The following is an 18,880-nucleotide window of genomic DNA, read 5'->3' on the forward strand; positions in this document are numbered from 1 at the left end:
GGCCAAAAGGGGCAAATAGGCTAAAACTTTAAGAATCTTCTTCTTTAATACTGGAAATGGTAGAATCAAATACTCGTCATAGATGTGTTTTATGAAAATTGTGAATTATATGACCCTGGGGTCTCAGGTTTCCTCCTGGGGAGGGGGTCAAGTTTACTTTAGTTTATATAGGAAAAACACATTTATGAATATTTTCTGCCTAGTTTTCATAGGAAATTACTCAAACTGGGTTAGAATTATTAGCCTGAGATAGCATTTTAACATCATAGCCATATTGGTCCTGGCCGACCCCCAGGGGCCAGAGGGGTGGGGCCAAAAGGGGTCAAAATGGATAACATTTCAAAAATCTTTCTTCTGAATTCACAGATTTGATGGAACCAAATAATCATCACAGATTAAAAAGTCTAATTTATAAAATCACTGACTGACCTCAAGGGCCTGATGGGCAAATATATACATATAGTGTTTGTATGCATATCTTTGTTTCATTCTGTATCTGAACTCAGGTGACCGCTAAGGCCCATGACCTCTTGTTTTGAAAACAATAGCTATAACTAAAAATGCTTATATTAAGTTTTATATTTTTCTTATACCAGTCACAAGGATAGAATATTTATTCCTGACAAAACCACCCGAGACTTGTTACAATCGTTCCTGTCAACAAAGGAAACAACAGAAGATTTTTCAACATTGAAAGAACGATTAAAGATTCACTCTCCTGAACTGCTTCCTTTTATACATTACTGTGAGGCAACAGGAACGGATCATAGCATCCCTCAAGAATATCATAACCTCATGGGTATTTTGTCGTCAAGGTATTCAGTGTGTGCTTCTGTTCATCTCTCAGCCATCCCCGTACTAGAAAGGCTTCTTGAAGACAAAGAATGCTTATCGTCAGCTGTGTTTCTCAATATCCTTCATAAAGAGTGCCCAATTGTTTTTGAACTGATGAGCCTGTTGAAGGAAGTGCCAGCTTTTCTAATACCTATTATAAAAAAAATGTTGGTACGGGCACAAGAGCCATTTAAGGAAGCAACATTCCTATCAACAGAAGCAGCAACGGCTACTGAAGATTCAAACATGTTTTATCCTTTTGCAAAGAAATTAAGGGACCGACCAACTTATGCTGTGGATACACCAAAATTGAAAACAGAGGAATCCATGTGTAAGAAAGGCAAGGACAATTTGTTGCCTGGCATTTTCACGATGCATTGTCAACATGGCAAGTACAGCATTTATTTTTTCAAGTGAAGTAACATTTTAATTATCACTCCATACATCACTCCATATTACATAGAAACCATTGTCATTCATTTCATCACTAAGGATTATGTATGGTTTGACCCTTTTTGACCCCCTAATCCATCAAATTTTCAAAAATGTTATGTAGTGATTTATTTGTTGTATTTTAATATTTAGTATATTCCTGATTCAACTATAATGGCTGCTTTCTAATTTTGCAGATGTAATTATCCAAATATTGCATGAATTATAAATTGTGAAAATTTTGAAAATTTTAGCTTTAAAATCCTACTCCTCCTTCATCCTTGGATGAATTTCATCCATATGTGGTGTGAAACATCATTGGGGAAGGACAATCATATTTCATATAAATGAGCCTGGTCGACCCCTAGAGGCTGAGTTATGGGGCCCCAAAAGGGCTAATTTTCTTAATTTTAGCTGGCCCACGTCCTGTTTTCAGGCTTCGGTCTCCGATCTCAATGAAAATTGGTCTATAGGGGTTTTAATTGATGCCGAACAACATGCAAACATTTTAGTAAAGATTTTGGTATTCCAAGATGGCCGCTGGCCCCTGGCCCATTTCCTGTTTTCGGGTTCAGTCTCCGATCTCAATAAAATTGGTCTATAGGGGTTTTAATTGATTCAGAAGGGGGAACTTTAGGTGAGGACAATCATATTTTATAAAGGACCGATCTAAGGCCCATGGGGATAGTACGGTGGAGGTCCAAAATGGGAGCTTTGCTGAAATTTGGCTTTAAAATCTGACTCCTCATTATATTAATCCTGGAATGGGTTACAACCATATATGGATGAAGGGCTACCAAATTTGTTCAACAAATGACATTTACCTATTTCAGAAACTTACATATTCAACTAAGGAGTTCCTTGTATTGTTTATATTAATCGTTAACCAATTCTTTATACTGTGACTTTGTTGTTTTGTGCCACGAGTCAGATGACCGTTAAGGCCCATGGGCCTCTTGTTTCTCTCACAGTTTGACATCGTATTGCAATTTCACATCCATTTTATCCTGCGATTTTGAAATAAGTTCATAGCAAACCATGACTGCAAGTCAATTCTCCATACATGAAAATTTGGATTAATCTTCAACGCAAATACCATCAACTGCATTAATCTATCACAGTAAACTAAGCCTTGTTTGTGATGAAAAATAAGTTTAAATTGTAGTAATTTTGTTGACACTGTGATGTCACAAGGCTATATTGCTTGGTAGCCATGCAATACAGCCTCATGCGACATGGGTGTATTGTCTGACACCTGTACATTATACCTGTACGTATGACAGAAATATATGAGGAAATCAGGAAATGAAAAGAGACTGAAGAAAAGTATATTTCATACGTCTTTAATTTGGACAAACATGTTTACATCCATCAAATAATAAGTGTAAAAAAAAACATTGTCAGTTATATGTATTTATGTTTTTTTTTACAATTCTATTTCAGGAAACTGCTATGGATATAGCATAATGGATAGTGTTGAAAGTCCTGATATGGCCTTTACAGTCCTTCTGACAAGGTTTGAAACAGGTATGTTGGTTATGTTTCTAATGTATGAATTACATTAACACAACAAATGATTATCTGTAAACTACAACACCAAGCAACACACACAATAATGACTGTTGGAGCTTAATCAGCTTAATCGCCTAAGGTGATCATTAAACATATCAATATAGTTGCTACATGTCTCATAATCTTCAAATGTTGGAAAGGTAATTACACAATAGAAATTAAACCAACCAATAATTACATGTCAGTTTTAAATTATTAATATCTTCATACTATATTTTATACGTTAATATTTAAATAATTTTTTTAAAAGGTGTGTTTCTGAAGCTTTTAATTTGATATCTCATTAAATCCAGTCATCTTCATACTTTGAACAACTAACAAACACCAACGAACATGCAATAACATATCAATATATTTGATATTTATATAAGTGTGTAAGGTATATCATTCATTACCGTATTCGCCTTAATTTGCGACCCTATCCTTTTATAGAGGAGGACTTTAAGTTTTAAAAACTCCTTATCCCATGGATTTAACAATATTTTTCTACTTACATCAGCATTGTCTCCAATATTACATGATATTACCAAGTCATTTACATGTAAATCATTATAATGTGTCTCATAGGTTTAAGGTATGTATATGCATGTTTACTTTAACAGATGAATATGTCATGTGTACAGAAAAAGTAAAATTTAGCCGACTTCTCCATCCACAACTTGCATTTTTGCTCCTTTATAAGCGTCACCCTTTGTTACAAATTGTTAAGTTCCTCAGGTGCAAATTATAGCGAATACGGTTTATAAAAACAAATATGGAATGATAAGACAGATCCAACAACAAATTAAAAATTAATGGATGCAATAAGGGAGTCACGAAGCTTCCAGTATTGTATATAGCTTTTGGTTGAACAATTTATATATGTTACCAACATTATATAAAAGTTGAAAAGTTGATTCTTAAATCAAACATCTATTGCATAGTACATTTGTTACTTTTAACAAGATATCCTCATTTAATGGAAGAAATAAATAAGATAATCATTTGAGGTGGTGAAGGTATTTGGTCCATGAAAGGAGTATGAATTTCTGATAAATGTTTTATTCATAATTCGGATGATTTTTTTTTTAAATAACAGGAAAATGAGATATAGGATGTATAGGTATTCTTCTTTTCTTTGCTCTTTGTCCATTAACTATTAAACATGAAATTATGCTTACTTGACTTATTCCATTTTTTTTCCAGCTCCCAACTTTGTCATCTATGATAATGCATGTGGCCTACATAACTATTGCTTGAACAGGGAACCATATCATTTCCGGAACACCTGGTTCCTTGTGGATAGACTGCATTACAGGTCTCACAAATTATGTAGCAGAGGATACAAATTGGCCGATTATCCACAATTTGTTAAAGTAAATAGTCAGGCAGTTGAACAGAGCAATGCAGCAATTGCAAAGCTTAGAACTAGTTTGACTTACATGAACCATAGTCATTTCAGTAGCTCATTGAAATTGTTTCTATGGTATAGAAACACTCATGTATTGCAGACAAGGATTTATAACTGAGAAGGGAAATCAGTCGTCACCCAAGGTCATGGTCTGTGCACAAACACGAAAGCTCGCGCAAGGTATTCGTCCAGTGAAACCCCGAGTGACAAATCCTTCTCACTTATAAATCCTTGCTTGAAGAAAAACTCCTATTTGTCATACCATATATCGAACCATTTCATCCAGAGACCTGAGTTAATGACTACTTCTTTAGTTGTAACCTACTCTAGTTTATAATGTTGCCATAGAATTATCACCAGTACAAAGACGAAAAGAGTGTCACTTTGCTTCTCAATATTTAGTCTATGTACTCTATGTACTTCCTTGTATGATTTTAAAAAGCTTTCTCATAATATCTTAATATTATTACATAGATGATCTTACATTCGAGGCTATGTAACATGAAGTTTATCAAACGAGTTAAATAATTTGATATGCCACAAGACCTCAGGCGAGTGCTAGATCAATATATAGCTTGATAAATTTTCTTATTACATAGTCACTAGTTTAAGATTCATTTATCACATAGCATTCGCTAATGAAAATAAAATTGAAACTGTTTTTATTTCGTCTCTGTATGAAAAAGTAGAAATCCGTCTACTGGGACAGTCATGCAACGTCATGTAAAGATTATGATTTCAAAACTACATGTGATGTCACAATAGGGTTATAATATATGTGTCTTACAGTATTTAAATGGCTAGACGGGCTAGTTATGTGATAAATAAGATATGTTATTTTCATACTCCGGATTTAAGAACAGATGTTTATGTTTTAATTGTGATGAAAACTCAAAATGTTTTTATGGAGACATGCCATAAATTTGTATACAATGTACGTCCACTGTTTGTGTTCATTCTTTGTTTTCTTGGAATCTGTCGAGATAAAAAAAAGAAAATGTTATTAATAGCAACAAAGGTTTCATAACTGCAAAAAATTCTGCCTCTTCAGAAGCAAATAAGTGGAATACGTAGTAGTGTACAAAAATATCTTTCTTGTAATATATATCTAAGTTATCAATGTACAGTTATCGTTGGATAAATACAAAGTGCACTTTAATGAAAAGGATGTTAATAACTTGAATGCATTGTATGTTATTCATATTGGTATATTTTTATAATACATTATACTTGATTGAAGTAATGATAATGATTTACTGGTTCATCTGTTCGGTTAGTATTTCTTCTTTCATACGCTGCCTCAGGTAGCTTGCACTGACGTTCTTGATTTTTTGCATGCCTTTAAACCAGTCGTGGTGTACTTGTGAACCCTTCTGAGAGATCTGTATTGTTAGCAAAAATATGAATTAATAATTTGTGTCATTTGACATCCATTATTTCTTAAAAGTTGTGGATTATTTATGTCATGACTAATAGAGATAAAATTATGTGCAGGTAATTAATATGCGAACAAATCTTTAATCCTACTCTCAAGTAATCAATTAGATAAATAAACATATTAGATAAAAATAGATATATTAAAGAAAAAACTGCAGTAAAAACCGGTTTTTAACTCGAACTTCTGGAGACATAGTTACTTAAAGCAATACTTGGAATATCAGTGGTTGGTATGAACATCCAACACTAAACTGTATTACAACATCTTATTATCATACAAGTGATTTTCATCCATTATAATAATAATATTGGATACAAAGGAGTAACATGCATACATAAACTGATAACTACTGTAAATATTTTTTTCTACATAAGTAAACATATGCTCAACTAATACAGTATATGGTATAAAAATATGTACTTAAATGAACAGATCATATTTATAACCACCCCACCACCACCACTACTGGGTCATTTTCAATGAATATTGGCAGTATTGTTATTGTTTTATAGATGTGCATGCAAGTTTGCATTTGTTCAAATTTCTGTTGCCAGGTTACTATACACAGGTTTCACAATTTCTCTAAACAACTCCTAAACTACTGGATCGATTTCAATGAAATTTGGCAATAATGATTAGTACCTTGTGTATAGGCATGCATGCATTTTTTTTTTTAATTTTAGTTCCCACAGTAACCAAGTTAACACAGGTTTCAAATTTTGTCTAAACTAAGCGATCGATTTCAATGAAACTTGACAGTATTGTTATGTAGGGATGTGCATGCAGGTTTTCTTTAGTCAAAATTTTCTTTGCCATGGTAACCAGGTCAATATGTACATGTTTTAAAAATTTGTCGAGACAACTTTTTAATTTCCTGTCACCATGATATTTTTTCAAGAACAAGTAAGACACATCCAGTCAGAGGAAGCGGGGGATATTGCTTAGCCATCGGCTTAAAGTTTTAATTTTGTTTGAGAAATGAATGTTATTTCATGAATAGCAGTTCGAGCTATCAGGGGTTTTGTTAAAGAAATAAAATAGAGACACCATCATGACAAAGTAATCAATTAACGAGTAGAGTGCTAAATTATAATTCAAGTTACTGTTAGACTGTATCTTTACATTTTTGTAAAATGCTGACAGTTTAATGTCAAATGTATAACATAACATTAGCAAATATTGTACATTGTGTCAAATTTGTTTTTTTTTACCTTAAACAATGCGTTGATGTTACTGATAGTGTGGATGCCACAGTCAGTATTGTTGATTTGCTGCTGACTGGGCATGCACTCGACATGAAAGTCCTCTGTACTAGTACCCAACAATCTGTTATGAAAATGAAGATTGTGTAAGAGTATATAAATTTTTCAGTCATAGACATTCACACTTGACATCATTTCATTCTACTTTAAATTCCATTATATTTGTTACTTATAACATTGTTTATCTTTTTCAATTATTGTGTTAGAAACTTGTATGATGTCATTTTTACCTCTTCAATGTGGTGGCATAGCTGATGTAGACTGACTTATCTTGCTGTAGGCTGTCGGCAAAAAGGATTTCTTTTTGCCTAAATAAAAACAGAGAAAATTAAAGCTTACAATAAATTATTTGATATTATGAATTTTACCTATTTTTAGTAATTCCTTTAATTCAATTATATTCCAATGAAACTTCAAATAGATGGTTTTCGTCAAATCATGAATAAAACCATACTTTTTCAGACTATGTAAGTTGCCATATGTTATTGTAATTCTATAGATCATTTACTCGTTTGTTACGTATATGTATTTACTATAGCATATGCAAGTAAGACCTGTCATAAAAGACTTAAATTGAAAACATTATGCAAATACAAAATAGCTTACGTCTGCAATGCAACACCTGCCAGGAAGTGTCCTCTGAAAAGCAAAGGAACATATAATGATTGCTTATTATATTTGAGGATAATTCATATATCAAATAACAGTAAGTTACCAGTAATAGTGATGGAGAATATTACTGGTAAATGTGTAAAAAATCATAATGTATTAAAATATAACATTAGACGCGATGAAAATCCGTAATGGATAATGATGAACGATTTTAATGTAGATTATATACTTGCTATGTGTGGTACACGTCCCTTTAAAATGTATATGATGTGCAAACTTTCTTCCATGTTTTGTTCCATGTGTATAAAGTTTTTTCGACTTTAAATATCATTAACATACCTGCATGCCAAAATCGCACACAAGGTAAGCCTACATACATACAGGTATGCCTTAAAGATATGCTTTGGTGAAGGCCTACTGACTTTGTTCCATTGATAGACCTTGCCTACTTTAAGTGTCAAAGGGTACAAAGGTGATGCCATATCTATATATTGTGATTTTAAAAGACTCTCTTAGAAAAAACATTGTATTGAAATAACTTAGGATCTGGCTGATTTATTATATTTTATTAGTCCCTTGCCAGTGAAAACAGAGGGTACTATAGTGTTTGTTCCAGTGTGTCTGTCTGTCTGGTCGGCTGACGGGCCGAAATGACAGATAACTTTATAACGAATGGACGGATTTTGATCAAACTTCACACAATGTTAGCATTTGAAAAAATACAGCTTGAGATTGAATTTGGGATCAAAAAGTCAACTACCAAGGTCACTGTTACTAACAACAGATTCTTACACAAATGTTAGTTTTAGGGCGATAACTTGAGAACACATCAACAGAATTTGCTCAAACTACATACTATGGTAACATCAGAGATAGCATAGCTTGAATTTAATTTGAGGTGAAAAGGTCAACTACAAAGTCCACCGCTACTAACAATCTATTGTGTCACTAAACATTAGTTTCTATACGATAACTTGAGACCATATCCACAGATATTTATCAAACTTCACACAATGGTAGCATTTGGGAAATTACAGCTTGGTATTGAATTTGGGGTCAAAAGGTCAACTACAAAGGATTCTTACACAAGATATTACTTTACAGATGATAACCCATGAACACATGAACAGATTTTGTTCAAACTTCATACAATGATAGCATAACTAAGCAATAATAACTTGCACTGGATTAACAACTGTAATTGACGGCAGGGGACATGTGTTGCTTGCAACACTTACTGTAAGCTTGCTATGAAACATACCTTTCAGCTACAACAAACATGACCACAGGCTTTTCTAACTGATCTTTCCAAAGAGCCTTGTGTCTTTTGATCTGTTGGCTATTTTTTTTCATGGCTACTTCCCATGCAATCGTTGGCAGGCATGCACAATTTGGGGAATTGTTTGGTTTTACCATGGTTCTGTAGAACATAATTTTTTTATTCAAAATTCAACAAAAAATGATAAAGGCTTCAAGTGAAAGAAAGCAAGTATAATTTACATTTTTATTGAGTGCATGAAAATTGAGTGGGACTGGGACTGGAAACATGGACATTTCAGGTAAACATATATTCAGAACATTTATTGGCATAACAAATATTCACATATTTTTTTAGAAATTATGCCAGGTGAATGACGCGTCTTACCGTAAATTTTGAAAATGAGGTAAAAATACAACAATAGCGTTGTCCATTTTGAAATGCTGTGATGGCCTCGAAATATGTGCTTAAACTTTTTATTGATAAGTAGTATCAATCCAGAACTCACTCTATGAAGTAGTCAATAACCCAGTTAGTGAGACATCTTCCTGGTTGCAGGCTTACCAGATCGCCTAGGTGAATTGCTACACCACTGTAATCACTGATTCTGTAATAGGATTGTATGTGTTCTAGTTATCACTACAAGAAAATATATATTTCAATGCATTAGTCAAACATTGCTATCCTCTACATGCTTACAGGAGGAATGCTTTGTTTTGACCTTCCACCTGTTTCTTAATATACTTATTGTAATGTAACAATTAAGTCTTCAAATTAGCTTCAATTAAATTATTTCATGTAAAATGTGTTGTCACATCGGGGATGCAATTAATGTTGTGAATATTTTTATATGTACTTATGAATAACTCATACCTGTAAACATTATTTGGAATGTATGCTTCCACTTCATATTACTGTATTTGACCCAATACGCGCCCAGGGCATTTAAAAATTTGAAAAAAGGTGCTTAATAAAATGAACTTACTGCAAACCTATACAGTTTTGTGTAGTTTTGGTTTTATATTTATGCCCAGGGCCAAGTTTCATGAACAATCGTTAAATTTAAGGAATCTCTTAAATTAAAATTATGCATAGGAAAGCATCACAGATTTTAAGGAAGGATCCTGAACTTAAGACTTAAAATTAACTTCTATATTGCTTTTATAGGGAGGATTTTGAGTTAAGGGATTCCTTACAGTTAAGGACTGTTCATGAAACTGGGCCCAGGCAATTTAATTTGAAGTTTGAAATAAGGAAGATGGGCATTTACACGGACATGGGCGCTTATTGGGTCTGATATGGTAACTAGAACTGCGTTTCTGAGTTCTGTTACCAATGATGTAATGCAATGTATTGTGTACTTACACCACCTTAGGTATAGTAGAAACATCACCACAACAAATGTAGGTAGTCTTCCTCGTATCTGTGTAAAATTGCTTGGCAATACCAAAGCATTCCGGATTTGATTTAACTCCACAACGTTCACATTTGATCCATGTTGAATTGCTTTCACAAATGCACCAGCCAAATTGTGTCGCCTTACATTTCTTTATGGTTGGTGGCTTCAACCAACCCCATGAAGACTCTGCTGCAACTCTTGCTATATTTTATTGAAAAACATAACATATTCATATAATGTTAGTTTTCCAAACTATTCACTGCATATATATATATATATAAATATTATTATTGAGAGAGTGTTGATCTTAGTTTACACTTTACCACTATATGGTGGTTTATTTTGGAACAAAAATCGATACTAACTGACTTGCATTTGGAAATGTTTCAACCATAAATTATACATATTGTACTCTTAAACAATTTTGTTATAGGTGTAAGATATGTGTTGCATCCAAATGATATATATGGAGATAATGTGTTAATTTTGTCAATTTCTCCATGTTTCTAGTAAATATATTTAAGTACTATTCTTCCAATTCAATCATTATCAATACCATAATAAGTGATTTGGTGCATGCTATCATATCAGGGAGAAATTCACACTTACATACGGTATATATTTTTTTTTTTCATTGTTATGAAGTGATTTATAATCATAATACATTTTTCAACTCAGACATATTTCTGTTGTGTTGTTTATTGATACTATTTTACCTCTTGATATTCGTTGCAACGGAACAACATGGTTGGGTACAACGCTGTCGCCTGTCTTAACCCACATCACATAAAGCGGCTCCTCCTCTCCTGCCAATAATTTTGGATATGGCTTCACACTGGTTGTGTATAAATTCGCAAGGGTTGATGGCGTGCACTCCTGAAATTGCTTGATGGTTCTTTGGAGGTACCCGGCAGCAAATAATACTTGCAGAAATCCTTTATGTAAAAACAATAATGGACATTTCATTTCCTTTTTCCCCAATTAAGCAAATAATAAAAGCACATTTCAAATATAGCTGATGCTGTTCGGACACTTCACATTTAACTGATGCTGTTAAGTTTACTGCACCTTTACTTATAAGATCTACATTATTCAACTTGATATATACCACATCACTAGTAACATTTATGCAATCCATAATAACATTACTAATCTTACTGTCGTGATGGCCTAACTGTTGAGGGTGACAGTGACGTACTCGCCGCGCATGTTTTTCTTATCAGACGCAGCCATATTGCCTACCAAACACTAGAACATTGTCAGATAAACTCTGCCCACTTGTTGTTTTGCCTGACGTCGGGTAGGCTATGTAAACTCCGCCCCTCCAGACGATTGACAGAACCACTCGACCATTTGATAATATCTGTCGCTCAACATAGGTATTAGATCATTTATTTTGTCAACGGTTAGGCCGACACGACAGTAATCATAGTTTGTAGACTAAATAGAGTAGTATTATTGATTGCACAAGTCTTTGAATACCCTTGGAAACACTTACCAGCATATGACGACGGTCGCAACGTCAGCTGTGCTTCAGCTAAAAGCACTTGTCGTATAAGTTCTCTTTCATCCGTCATATTCTGGAGACCTCCTATGACATCATCACGAGAGGCCTCCATCAGAAATTGATGAGCGTTTATCCCTTTAGCTACAAACTACAATGATAAATCAAATATGCGATATTTGATATTCTTTATTTTACTTCAGTTATGGCTATTTCCATGATAATATTTCGTCATTATCTTTATTTTAAATTTTAAACTGCTTAACATATGAATTACCCATATCGTACACACCTTCATATGCTGATCTTAAAAACTGGTGTCAATCATTATTTTTAAGTTTCTGTCAAAACCGTTTCCAACTAAGACTAACCTGCTCCACATAGCTTTCTGTATGGATATAACCATACAGACCAGTCCCAAGTCTTATGATTTCTTTTCCCTGGTCATTTCCATACGCCATCTTGCTCACAGATGAAAAAAAACAATCGCCCTGCTGTAGGCTCTGATAAGCACGGAAACCCTTAGGAGGTGTAAATCTGAAAAGACCAGATATATTACAGCACATTCAATGAAGGGATAAAAAAGCAAAAAAGTTTAATACATGAAATCATTTATGTTTAAAGGGAAAATTCAGTTAGGCTTATTCTGCTACATAACCACAAAGCCAAATATGACATACATGCCTTGTTTTACATTCCTTATGAAACATATAACAACAAATATTGACAAACTTCACGACATTGTATTTTGATTTATACTGTTGAAATGAAATTCCAAATCGTTTATCAATATGATCAAGCAGGTACAACATATATACGATGTACCCATACCGTGAGCCCAAGTCATGCACGTTAAACAAATGCTATGAGGAGTTGGTGAAATTATATTTAGACAAGGACATGCATCTAATAAGGTAAACACACTACTGTACGAGCAATATGAGTTACTTAGTTCTACACAAACATTTCTTTACTTCACTGGCAAGGGTCAGGGTTCGGCATACAAGCCATCTGACCAATATTTCAAATTACTGGACAGTAAGTGAGTTTGAACATTTCACATACATTTCACTACAGTGGCTTTTCTGGCATATCACAGTAAAACCAACTAATCTAATTTCAATAAGAACTGGTATGTTTCAGAAATATGTGCAAATTTTAATGTACTCTTACACTTATTGTCCCTTTAAGAGAAACATTGTCATATATTTATATACACTTGCCACTTAATCATATTATATAAACTAACCAAGGCAAAATGAAGTCTAAGTGAGTGTAACTGACACCCAAACGTGACCATCATAACATCACTAATGTTGACATGGTAATGTCAACTGGTGACAGTCAACATGGCTGTTCCATATTGTGGATTAAATTGTCTTCAATAGACTAGGTTCCTGGTTTTACTTTACAACATTAATGCATAGACCCACAGAATGAGTTAATAATGTAAAATTTAAATATTAAACTATCTTCCTATGGAATCCATTGTCTAATGTAAATGCCACAACTTTACAGACAATCAATTTAAAATGTGAATGATATCCACAAAGTTCTGGTATCTATTCCATAGGAAGACAGTTTAATGCTTAAATGTCCCATCAACTTACACAATACAAATAAAATAGTCACATGTGATACATAGACAGTTTGATTGACAGCTGGCAACCCATCAATTAGTGCACTGATTATCATAGCAACTTCTTGAGTCCAATTCTATCTGCTTTCCATTTATCTAAACCATGAACTTTGATGACAGGTTTTTTATCGTCAGTGTCTTTAATACTTTCTACTTGGTTATTCTCACTCTCTACGCAACCATATAACATACAAAATATAACCACCAATATAACTTTAACAGACATTATTTTCTAAAAATTAGTGTTAGTAATACAATCACATAAATTTAATACCTCTTGTCTTCACTTTCTTTAAAAGGGACAGAGTTTGGTGCAAACAAAGCATCCATCAGCGGAAGTGCAACCCTCTTCATATCAGCACTGCTTAAGTTAGATAAGGATCTCAGCATTACATGGGTCACATCTTCTGTACCAATACCCTATGTAATGTACAAACATTTATTACATGTGTCCCAAAAATTATGGCGTTTTCCACAAGGATGCAAGTTAAATTCTTATCAGTATGTAAATATCAGTTTTCAAATGTCTTTCTTATTTCCACTTATGCCAATTTCATTAATTATACTTATGACTACATATGACTTGCTATAAGGAAATAATTGTAGGCAGATTGAAGCAACACCATGGTTGTATACATAAACTTATATCATATTTCATTAAAAAGTAGTCACTGTGCTATTTCAAATTATTTCACATTTGAATTGTTGAATACTTAAACACAAATAATCTGATAACATATTTCCACTGTTAGACTCTTCTAAATGAAAGTTTCTTGGAAAGAAATACAATACTTTTGTTCAGATATCAATTCCACTTGGCATAATGTTATGTTATACTTACACATACATTTCATCCATACATTCCAAATTTCCTGGTTCAACTGATGTAACATAAAGAACAATTTCTCAACAGAATACAATAAGTAACAATAACAAGTAACAAAAACACATTTATCAGCCTCATATCCTTTGATTTCATCTGTGAAACATTTTTTTGCATATGTCACCAGTGTAACTAATGTAACCCGAAACAGACATGATTTTTTTTTTGTGTACAGTATTTTCCGGACAATAAACCGCACCTGTGTATAAGCCACAGAGGCCTTTTGTACGATTTTTTCAGGTCTTGTACACGTATAAGACGCACCGTTATATAAGCCGCACGCAAAAGTTAGGCCCATGCACCCACGTAACCATCTATGTTTCACGTTTCTGATACGATCGATCTCTTTTGAAGTACGATAATGCTCCGGAAAATACGGTACATATTTGAAAAGTGAATAAAAATATTTTTAAAATTACAGAAAAAAGTCTGGCTTGATAGAATGAGTTTCATAAACTTTGGGGCCACATACCGATATAGATAGAAATATGAAGAGTAGAACACTGTGTCGTTTTATATTTGGTTATGATATTTAGGTCAATATATTTCTTCAACATCTCAAACATCTATACCAGTATGTACATGGGCCATACCCAAGATTTCAATATATTTCAGTGACTTGAATGTACACCATGTTTAATTAAAGACGTTAATTCTCATTCCATTTTTCAGCTGCAACCACACAAAGACAAAATTATTTTCATTAACTACACTCTTACAATTGGTCCATTAACAGATTTGTATCATGACTTCTAATAACAAACCTTCCCATTAATTAATTAATAAATATATGTTTTCATAATCTGAACTTGTTCAATGGCTATTGCAATGTTGTTATAAATAAAAATGAAATCTTGGGTATTTCTAAATATCTAACTGTGAAGTTAGGGTATACAAACTTGTATATTACGCACATTTTAGACTCTTTAAACTTAAGAAAAATAACTAAACAGAAGTTAAGAAGATATAAACTTGTATACCCCATTCAATCACATAGTACATGATATTTCATGATATAACAAAACTTTAAAACACTGTATAATGTGAGTGTATTCGATATACAGGATTTCATAAACCAGTTATCAATTTCAACCAATGAAACTAACTTAAAGTGTTTTAGAAAAGTATTTTGAATCAGTGAAATCTATTAGAAAACTATCAATATATTTATTCTGGCTTCAAAGAAACATGAAAATGTATAGTTATGACACTTTCATGATGGTATGCTACATTACACTCTTTTATAAAATAAGACTTTTCAACGTTTCATAAATCAAGTAATAAATGCTCTAAATGTATATCGAAATTGGTTAAATCACATCAACAGGAAAAAAATTCAAAGTTGAATGCATATCATTCATAACGTTATGCATTACAAAAAGCAAAAAGTGTCATCAAAGCATGCTGATGTCGTTACTTTCTGTAACACTGATGATTTCATCTTACCATGGGTAAGAACAAACATAACCAGTAAACACTGTATAACATTCTGAATTAAATTAGATGCAACAAGCACTGATATCCACTATATTTTACCTTTTGACACATGTTAATGATGTCATCAACAGTCAGTGAAGCTCTCTGCATAAAATAATATCGAAAGCAAATCCTTCGAATGACATGAAAATAATTAATTGAGGGATTAATACTTCAATTTAACATTCCCACAATGCATTTTCAAAAATCCAAATGGAACTGCAACTTATTCTAACTTGTCAGCTTACAGAAACACATATACAAACATATATTTACACCCTCAGGAATGATACAACTATCACATATTTAAATAGCATAATAAATCAAGATTCCGTTGAATCTTTTAAACCTACTTTTTGCTGCCATTTCTATATTCCTCATCTTAATGATATCTTAATTCACTTACATTAATGTTTTTGGCCTCATTTTTTTCATGTCTAGGCTTATCAGACACCTGCAAAATAGCATTCTCTATTTGAATATGATATACACTTACATCAATTAACTCAATTATTTAGGTAATATTATGATACATGGCACCAATTTTTTGGCATTATGTCCAACTACATATATATTGAATTACATTCAAAATGTCATAACCTAACATATACTGTATTAACAGTAAAACATAATTACAACAAACACACTTGCAGTAAATTCATACTATAACATATGTATCGCAAGCTTTGTTAAGCTAAGTCCATATCAAAGTTATTTTGTTGGTCACCATAGGTATCTTTGACAAGACAATTCGTTTTTGCTGTCTTTACAATTCAATCTTTCTCATCTTGAAATACCATATGTAATTTTCTGTGGAAGACTCGTACTTACCGTAACATCAGGTTTTTTCAGTTCTTCATCCTTTTTGAAAGGCACACCAGACACCTGGAATATGTACATGTATTTCAAATGAAAACAATAACTCACTATAACAAATGTCTGCTTTTTTGTACAGTTGTAATCATTCTTCAATGTCACCAGGTCTCATTACATATTTACGAGAACAGTTTTCCAACAAATCATATGGTGCTAAGTCATGGAACAATAGGAAACACATTCACTTCCATTGTAGGTATATATAGGGTATCCATGTTTACTGTCTTACAATACAAGGGTTATTTTGGTGAGAGACTCAGGAAACATAAGATGACGAGACTTTGATTGGCTTTCTGTGTCAAGCTCCAAAATAAATCTGGTTTTAAAAAACACTATATCTGTGTATTTCAATTATCCTGCAACTCTTTCCTGACATTCAAAGCGAATGCCAATTGCAAGTAATTATTTCATTTAACAAACTAAGATGATTCTTTAAAGCGCAGATAAAGACTCATTCGCTAAACTGAATGAGATTGTACTCCTTTTTACTAATGTGTGACATATACAAGTGTTTTCGTTAACAGTTCCACTAAACCTGTTCAGTGTGTAATATTAATGAAACAATACTAAATTACTCAAAAACAAAATAATTACCCATCTAAGAATTATTAACAATACATGCCTTTCCATGAAAAAGATGACACCACCATACAAGGGTTTCATTAATGTGAAAACGACATCATTATTGAAACTTCATTGAGTCCTGCTAAAAAGTGACGTCACATTCAACACAAGGTTGAAGTTTGGTGTCAAGTTAGCAAGGTATCCGTCAGATGGAAAATAAATTCATGTGATCGTATTGATGGATATCTAGCAGTAGTTATACATCAGTATTCAGCAGTTGCAGGATATTAAATTAGGGTCTTCATGTAGTTGTGTATCATAATTTTCTGATATCTAAGGCGAGAGGCATACAGTATTCAAAAAGTCATACTATCAACCTCATCACAATATTTACATTCATAAATCTTACAATCACATACTTTGAGCCATTCCAATTGTTTTAACAATTACCTGTATTGAAGCACTGATGAATTGTACATTTTGTCAATGTCATGTTTTTTGACATAAATAAACATTATGGAAATCAATACATTGATCCTTTTCCTGTACTTTTCATTCATCAGATATCCTTAATGAATAAACACACAAATGAACCACTCTCATATAATTTGAAATTCTGCTTTCATTTTCTACTTTAATTTCACATTGATGGATTTGCCAAGTCAATAATTCATTCCACTTTTTAATGCATTCCTTTTTCAGTTGTGAAATTCAATCATGACAAGTTTTATTTGTATGAATAAATGGAAATAGATAAATTCTTACTTCTGTCTTTTTCCTTTTCTTCGATTGGCCAGTCTCCTGCAATTTAAGTATACATGCATTACTTTAAATATCAGCTTCTTCAATTTCTCTACTAAATTGGCTGACACCATAATCCCCCAAATCCTGGACAAAACAGACACTTGCTTGTTGGTAGATTTATGATCATAATACTGCAAATAATCTGTATTCACTTACTTTGACCTCTGCAGGTTTCTGGGCCTCTTTGCCTTTGTTTTTCTGCAAATGTTCCCCTGTCTCCTGTAGTTATAATATGTTATCATGATAAAATTCTGCTTTCATTTTCTACTTTAATTTCACATTGATGGATTTGCCAAGTCAATAATTCATTCCACTTTTTAATGCATTCCTTTTTCAGTTGTGAAATTCAATCATGACAAGTTTTATTTATATGAATAAATGGAAATAGATAAATTCTTACTTCTGTCTTTTTCCTTTTCTTCGATTGGCCAGTCTCCTGCAATTTAAGTATACATGCATTACTTTAAATATCAGCTTCTTCAATTTCTCTACTAAATTGGCTGACACCATAATCCCCCAAATCCTGGACAAAACAGACACTTGCTTGTTGGTAGATTTATGATCATAATACTGCAAATAATCTGTATTCACTTACTTTGACCTCTGCAGATTTCTGGGCCTCTTTGCCTTTGTTTTTCTGCAAATGTTCCCCTGTCTCCTGTAGTTATAATATGTTATCATGATAAAATTCTGCTTTCATTTTCTACTTTAATTTCACATTGATGGATTTGCCAAGTCAATAATTCATTCCACTTTTTAATGCATTCCTTTTTCAGTTGTGAAATTCAATCATGACAAGTTTTATTTGTATGAATAAATGGAAATAGATAAATTCTTACTTCTGTCTTTTTCCTTTTCTTCGATTGGCCAGTCTCCTGCAATTTAAAGTATACATGCATTACTTTAAATATCAGCTTCTTCAATTTCTCTACTAAAT

At 32.8% G+C, this 18,880-nt stretch overlaps 3 protein-coding genes across 4 annotated transcripts in view; 1 reads left to right on the top strand and 2 right to left on the bottom strand.

Annotated features, from left to right (window-relative positions):
• The window catches only part of LOC138312697 (uncharacterized), a 24,714-nt gene extending 13,838 nt beyond the window's left edge, over positions 1 to 10,876 (top strand). For both annotated transcript variants that reach the window (XM_069253476.1, XM_069253477.1), the window contains 3 exons: positions 594 to 1,222; positions 2,710 to 2,793; positions 4,024 to 10,876. In XM_069253476.1, the coding sequence (XP_069109577.1) occupies positions 594 to 1,222; positions 2,710 to 2,793; positions 4,024 to 4,346 (1,036 nt within the window). In that variant the 3' untranslated portion in view covers positions 4,347 to 10,876. The remainder of the gene's footprint in view (positions 1 to 593; positions 1,223 to 2,709; positions 2,794 to 4,023) is intronic.
• Positions 2,594 to 12,234, bottom strand: LOC138312698 (uncharacterized). The gene is made up of 11 exons (XM_069253478.1): positions 12,073 to 12,234; positions 11,696 to 11,852; positions 10,914 to 11,132; positions 10,164 to 10,398; positions 9,307 to 9,405; positions 8,802 to 8,960; positions 7,535 to 7,567; positions 7,159 to 7,236; positions 6,878 to 6,992; positions 5,486 to 5,610; positions 2,594 to 5,203 (listed from the first exon to the last, which is right to left on the bottom strand). Exons 1-11 carry the CDS (start codon positions 12,160 to 12,162, stop codon positions 5,182 to 5,184), a joined length of 1,332 nt encoding a protein of 443 aa, XP_069109579.1. The 5' UTR covers positions 12,163 to 12,234; the 3' UTR covers positions 2,594 to 5,181.
• Positions 12,100 to 18,880, bottom strand: part of LOC138312700 (nucleolar protein 58-like) — an 18,118-nt gene continuing 11,337 nt past the window's right edge. Inside the window, exons 13-23 of the mRNA XM_069253479.1 lie at positions 18,783 to 18,818; positions 18,539 to 18,601; positions 18,344 to 18,379; positions 18,100 to 18,162; positions 17,905 to 17,940; positions 16,531 to 16,584; positions 16,106 to 16,153; positions 15,760 to 15,804; positions 14,182 to 14,221; positions 13,615 to 13,760; positions 12,100 to 12,238 (exon numbers count right to left, since the gene is read on the bottom strand). Coding sequence (XP_069109580.1) covers positions 13,711 to 13,760; positions 14,182 to 14,221; positions 15,760 to 15,804; positions 16,106 to 16,153; positions 16,531 to 16,584; positions 17,905 to 17,940; positions 18,100 to 18,162; positions 18,344 to 18,379; positions 18,539 to 18,601; positions 18,783 to 18,818 — 471 coding nt within the window. The 3' untranslated portion in view covers positions 12,100 to 12,238; positions 13,615 to 13,710. The remainder of the gene's footprint in view (positions 12,239 to 13,614; positions 13,761 to 14,181; positions 14,222 to 15,759; positions 15,805 to 16,105; positions 16,154 to 16,530; positions 16,585 to 17,904; positions 17,941 to 18,099; positions 18,163 to 18,343; positions 18,380 to 18,538; positions 18,602 to 18,782; positions 18,819 to 18,880) is intronic.

Source organism: Argopecten irradians, unplaced genomic scaffold, assembly GCF_041381155.1.
Source record: "Argopecten irradians isolate NY unplaced genomic scaffold, Ai_NY scaffold_0426, whole genome shotgun sequence".
Classification (NCBI taxonomy): Eukaryota; Metazoa; Mollusca; class Bivalvia; order Pectinida; family Pectinidae; genus Argopecten; species Argopecten irradians.

Coding starts and splice junctions, on each gene's coding strand:
- LOC138312698 (XM_069253478.1), bottom strand. CDS start 12,162: ATGGCGTATGGAAATGACCAGGGAAAAGAAATCATAAGACTTGGGACT. Junction 10,399..10,913: donor GTTGCAACGAATATCAAGAG/GTAAAATAGTAT, acceptor AATAAAATATAG/CAAGAGTTGCAGCAGAGTCT. Junction 9,406..10,163: donor TCTACTATACCTAAGGTGGT/GTAAGTACACAA, acceptor ATCCTATTACAG/AATCAGTGATTACAGTGGTG.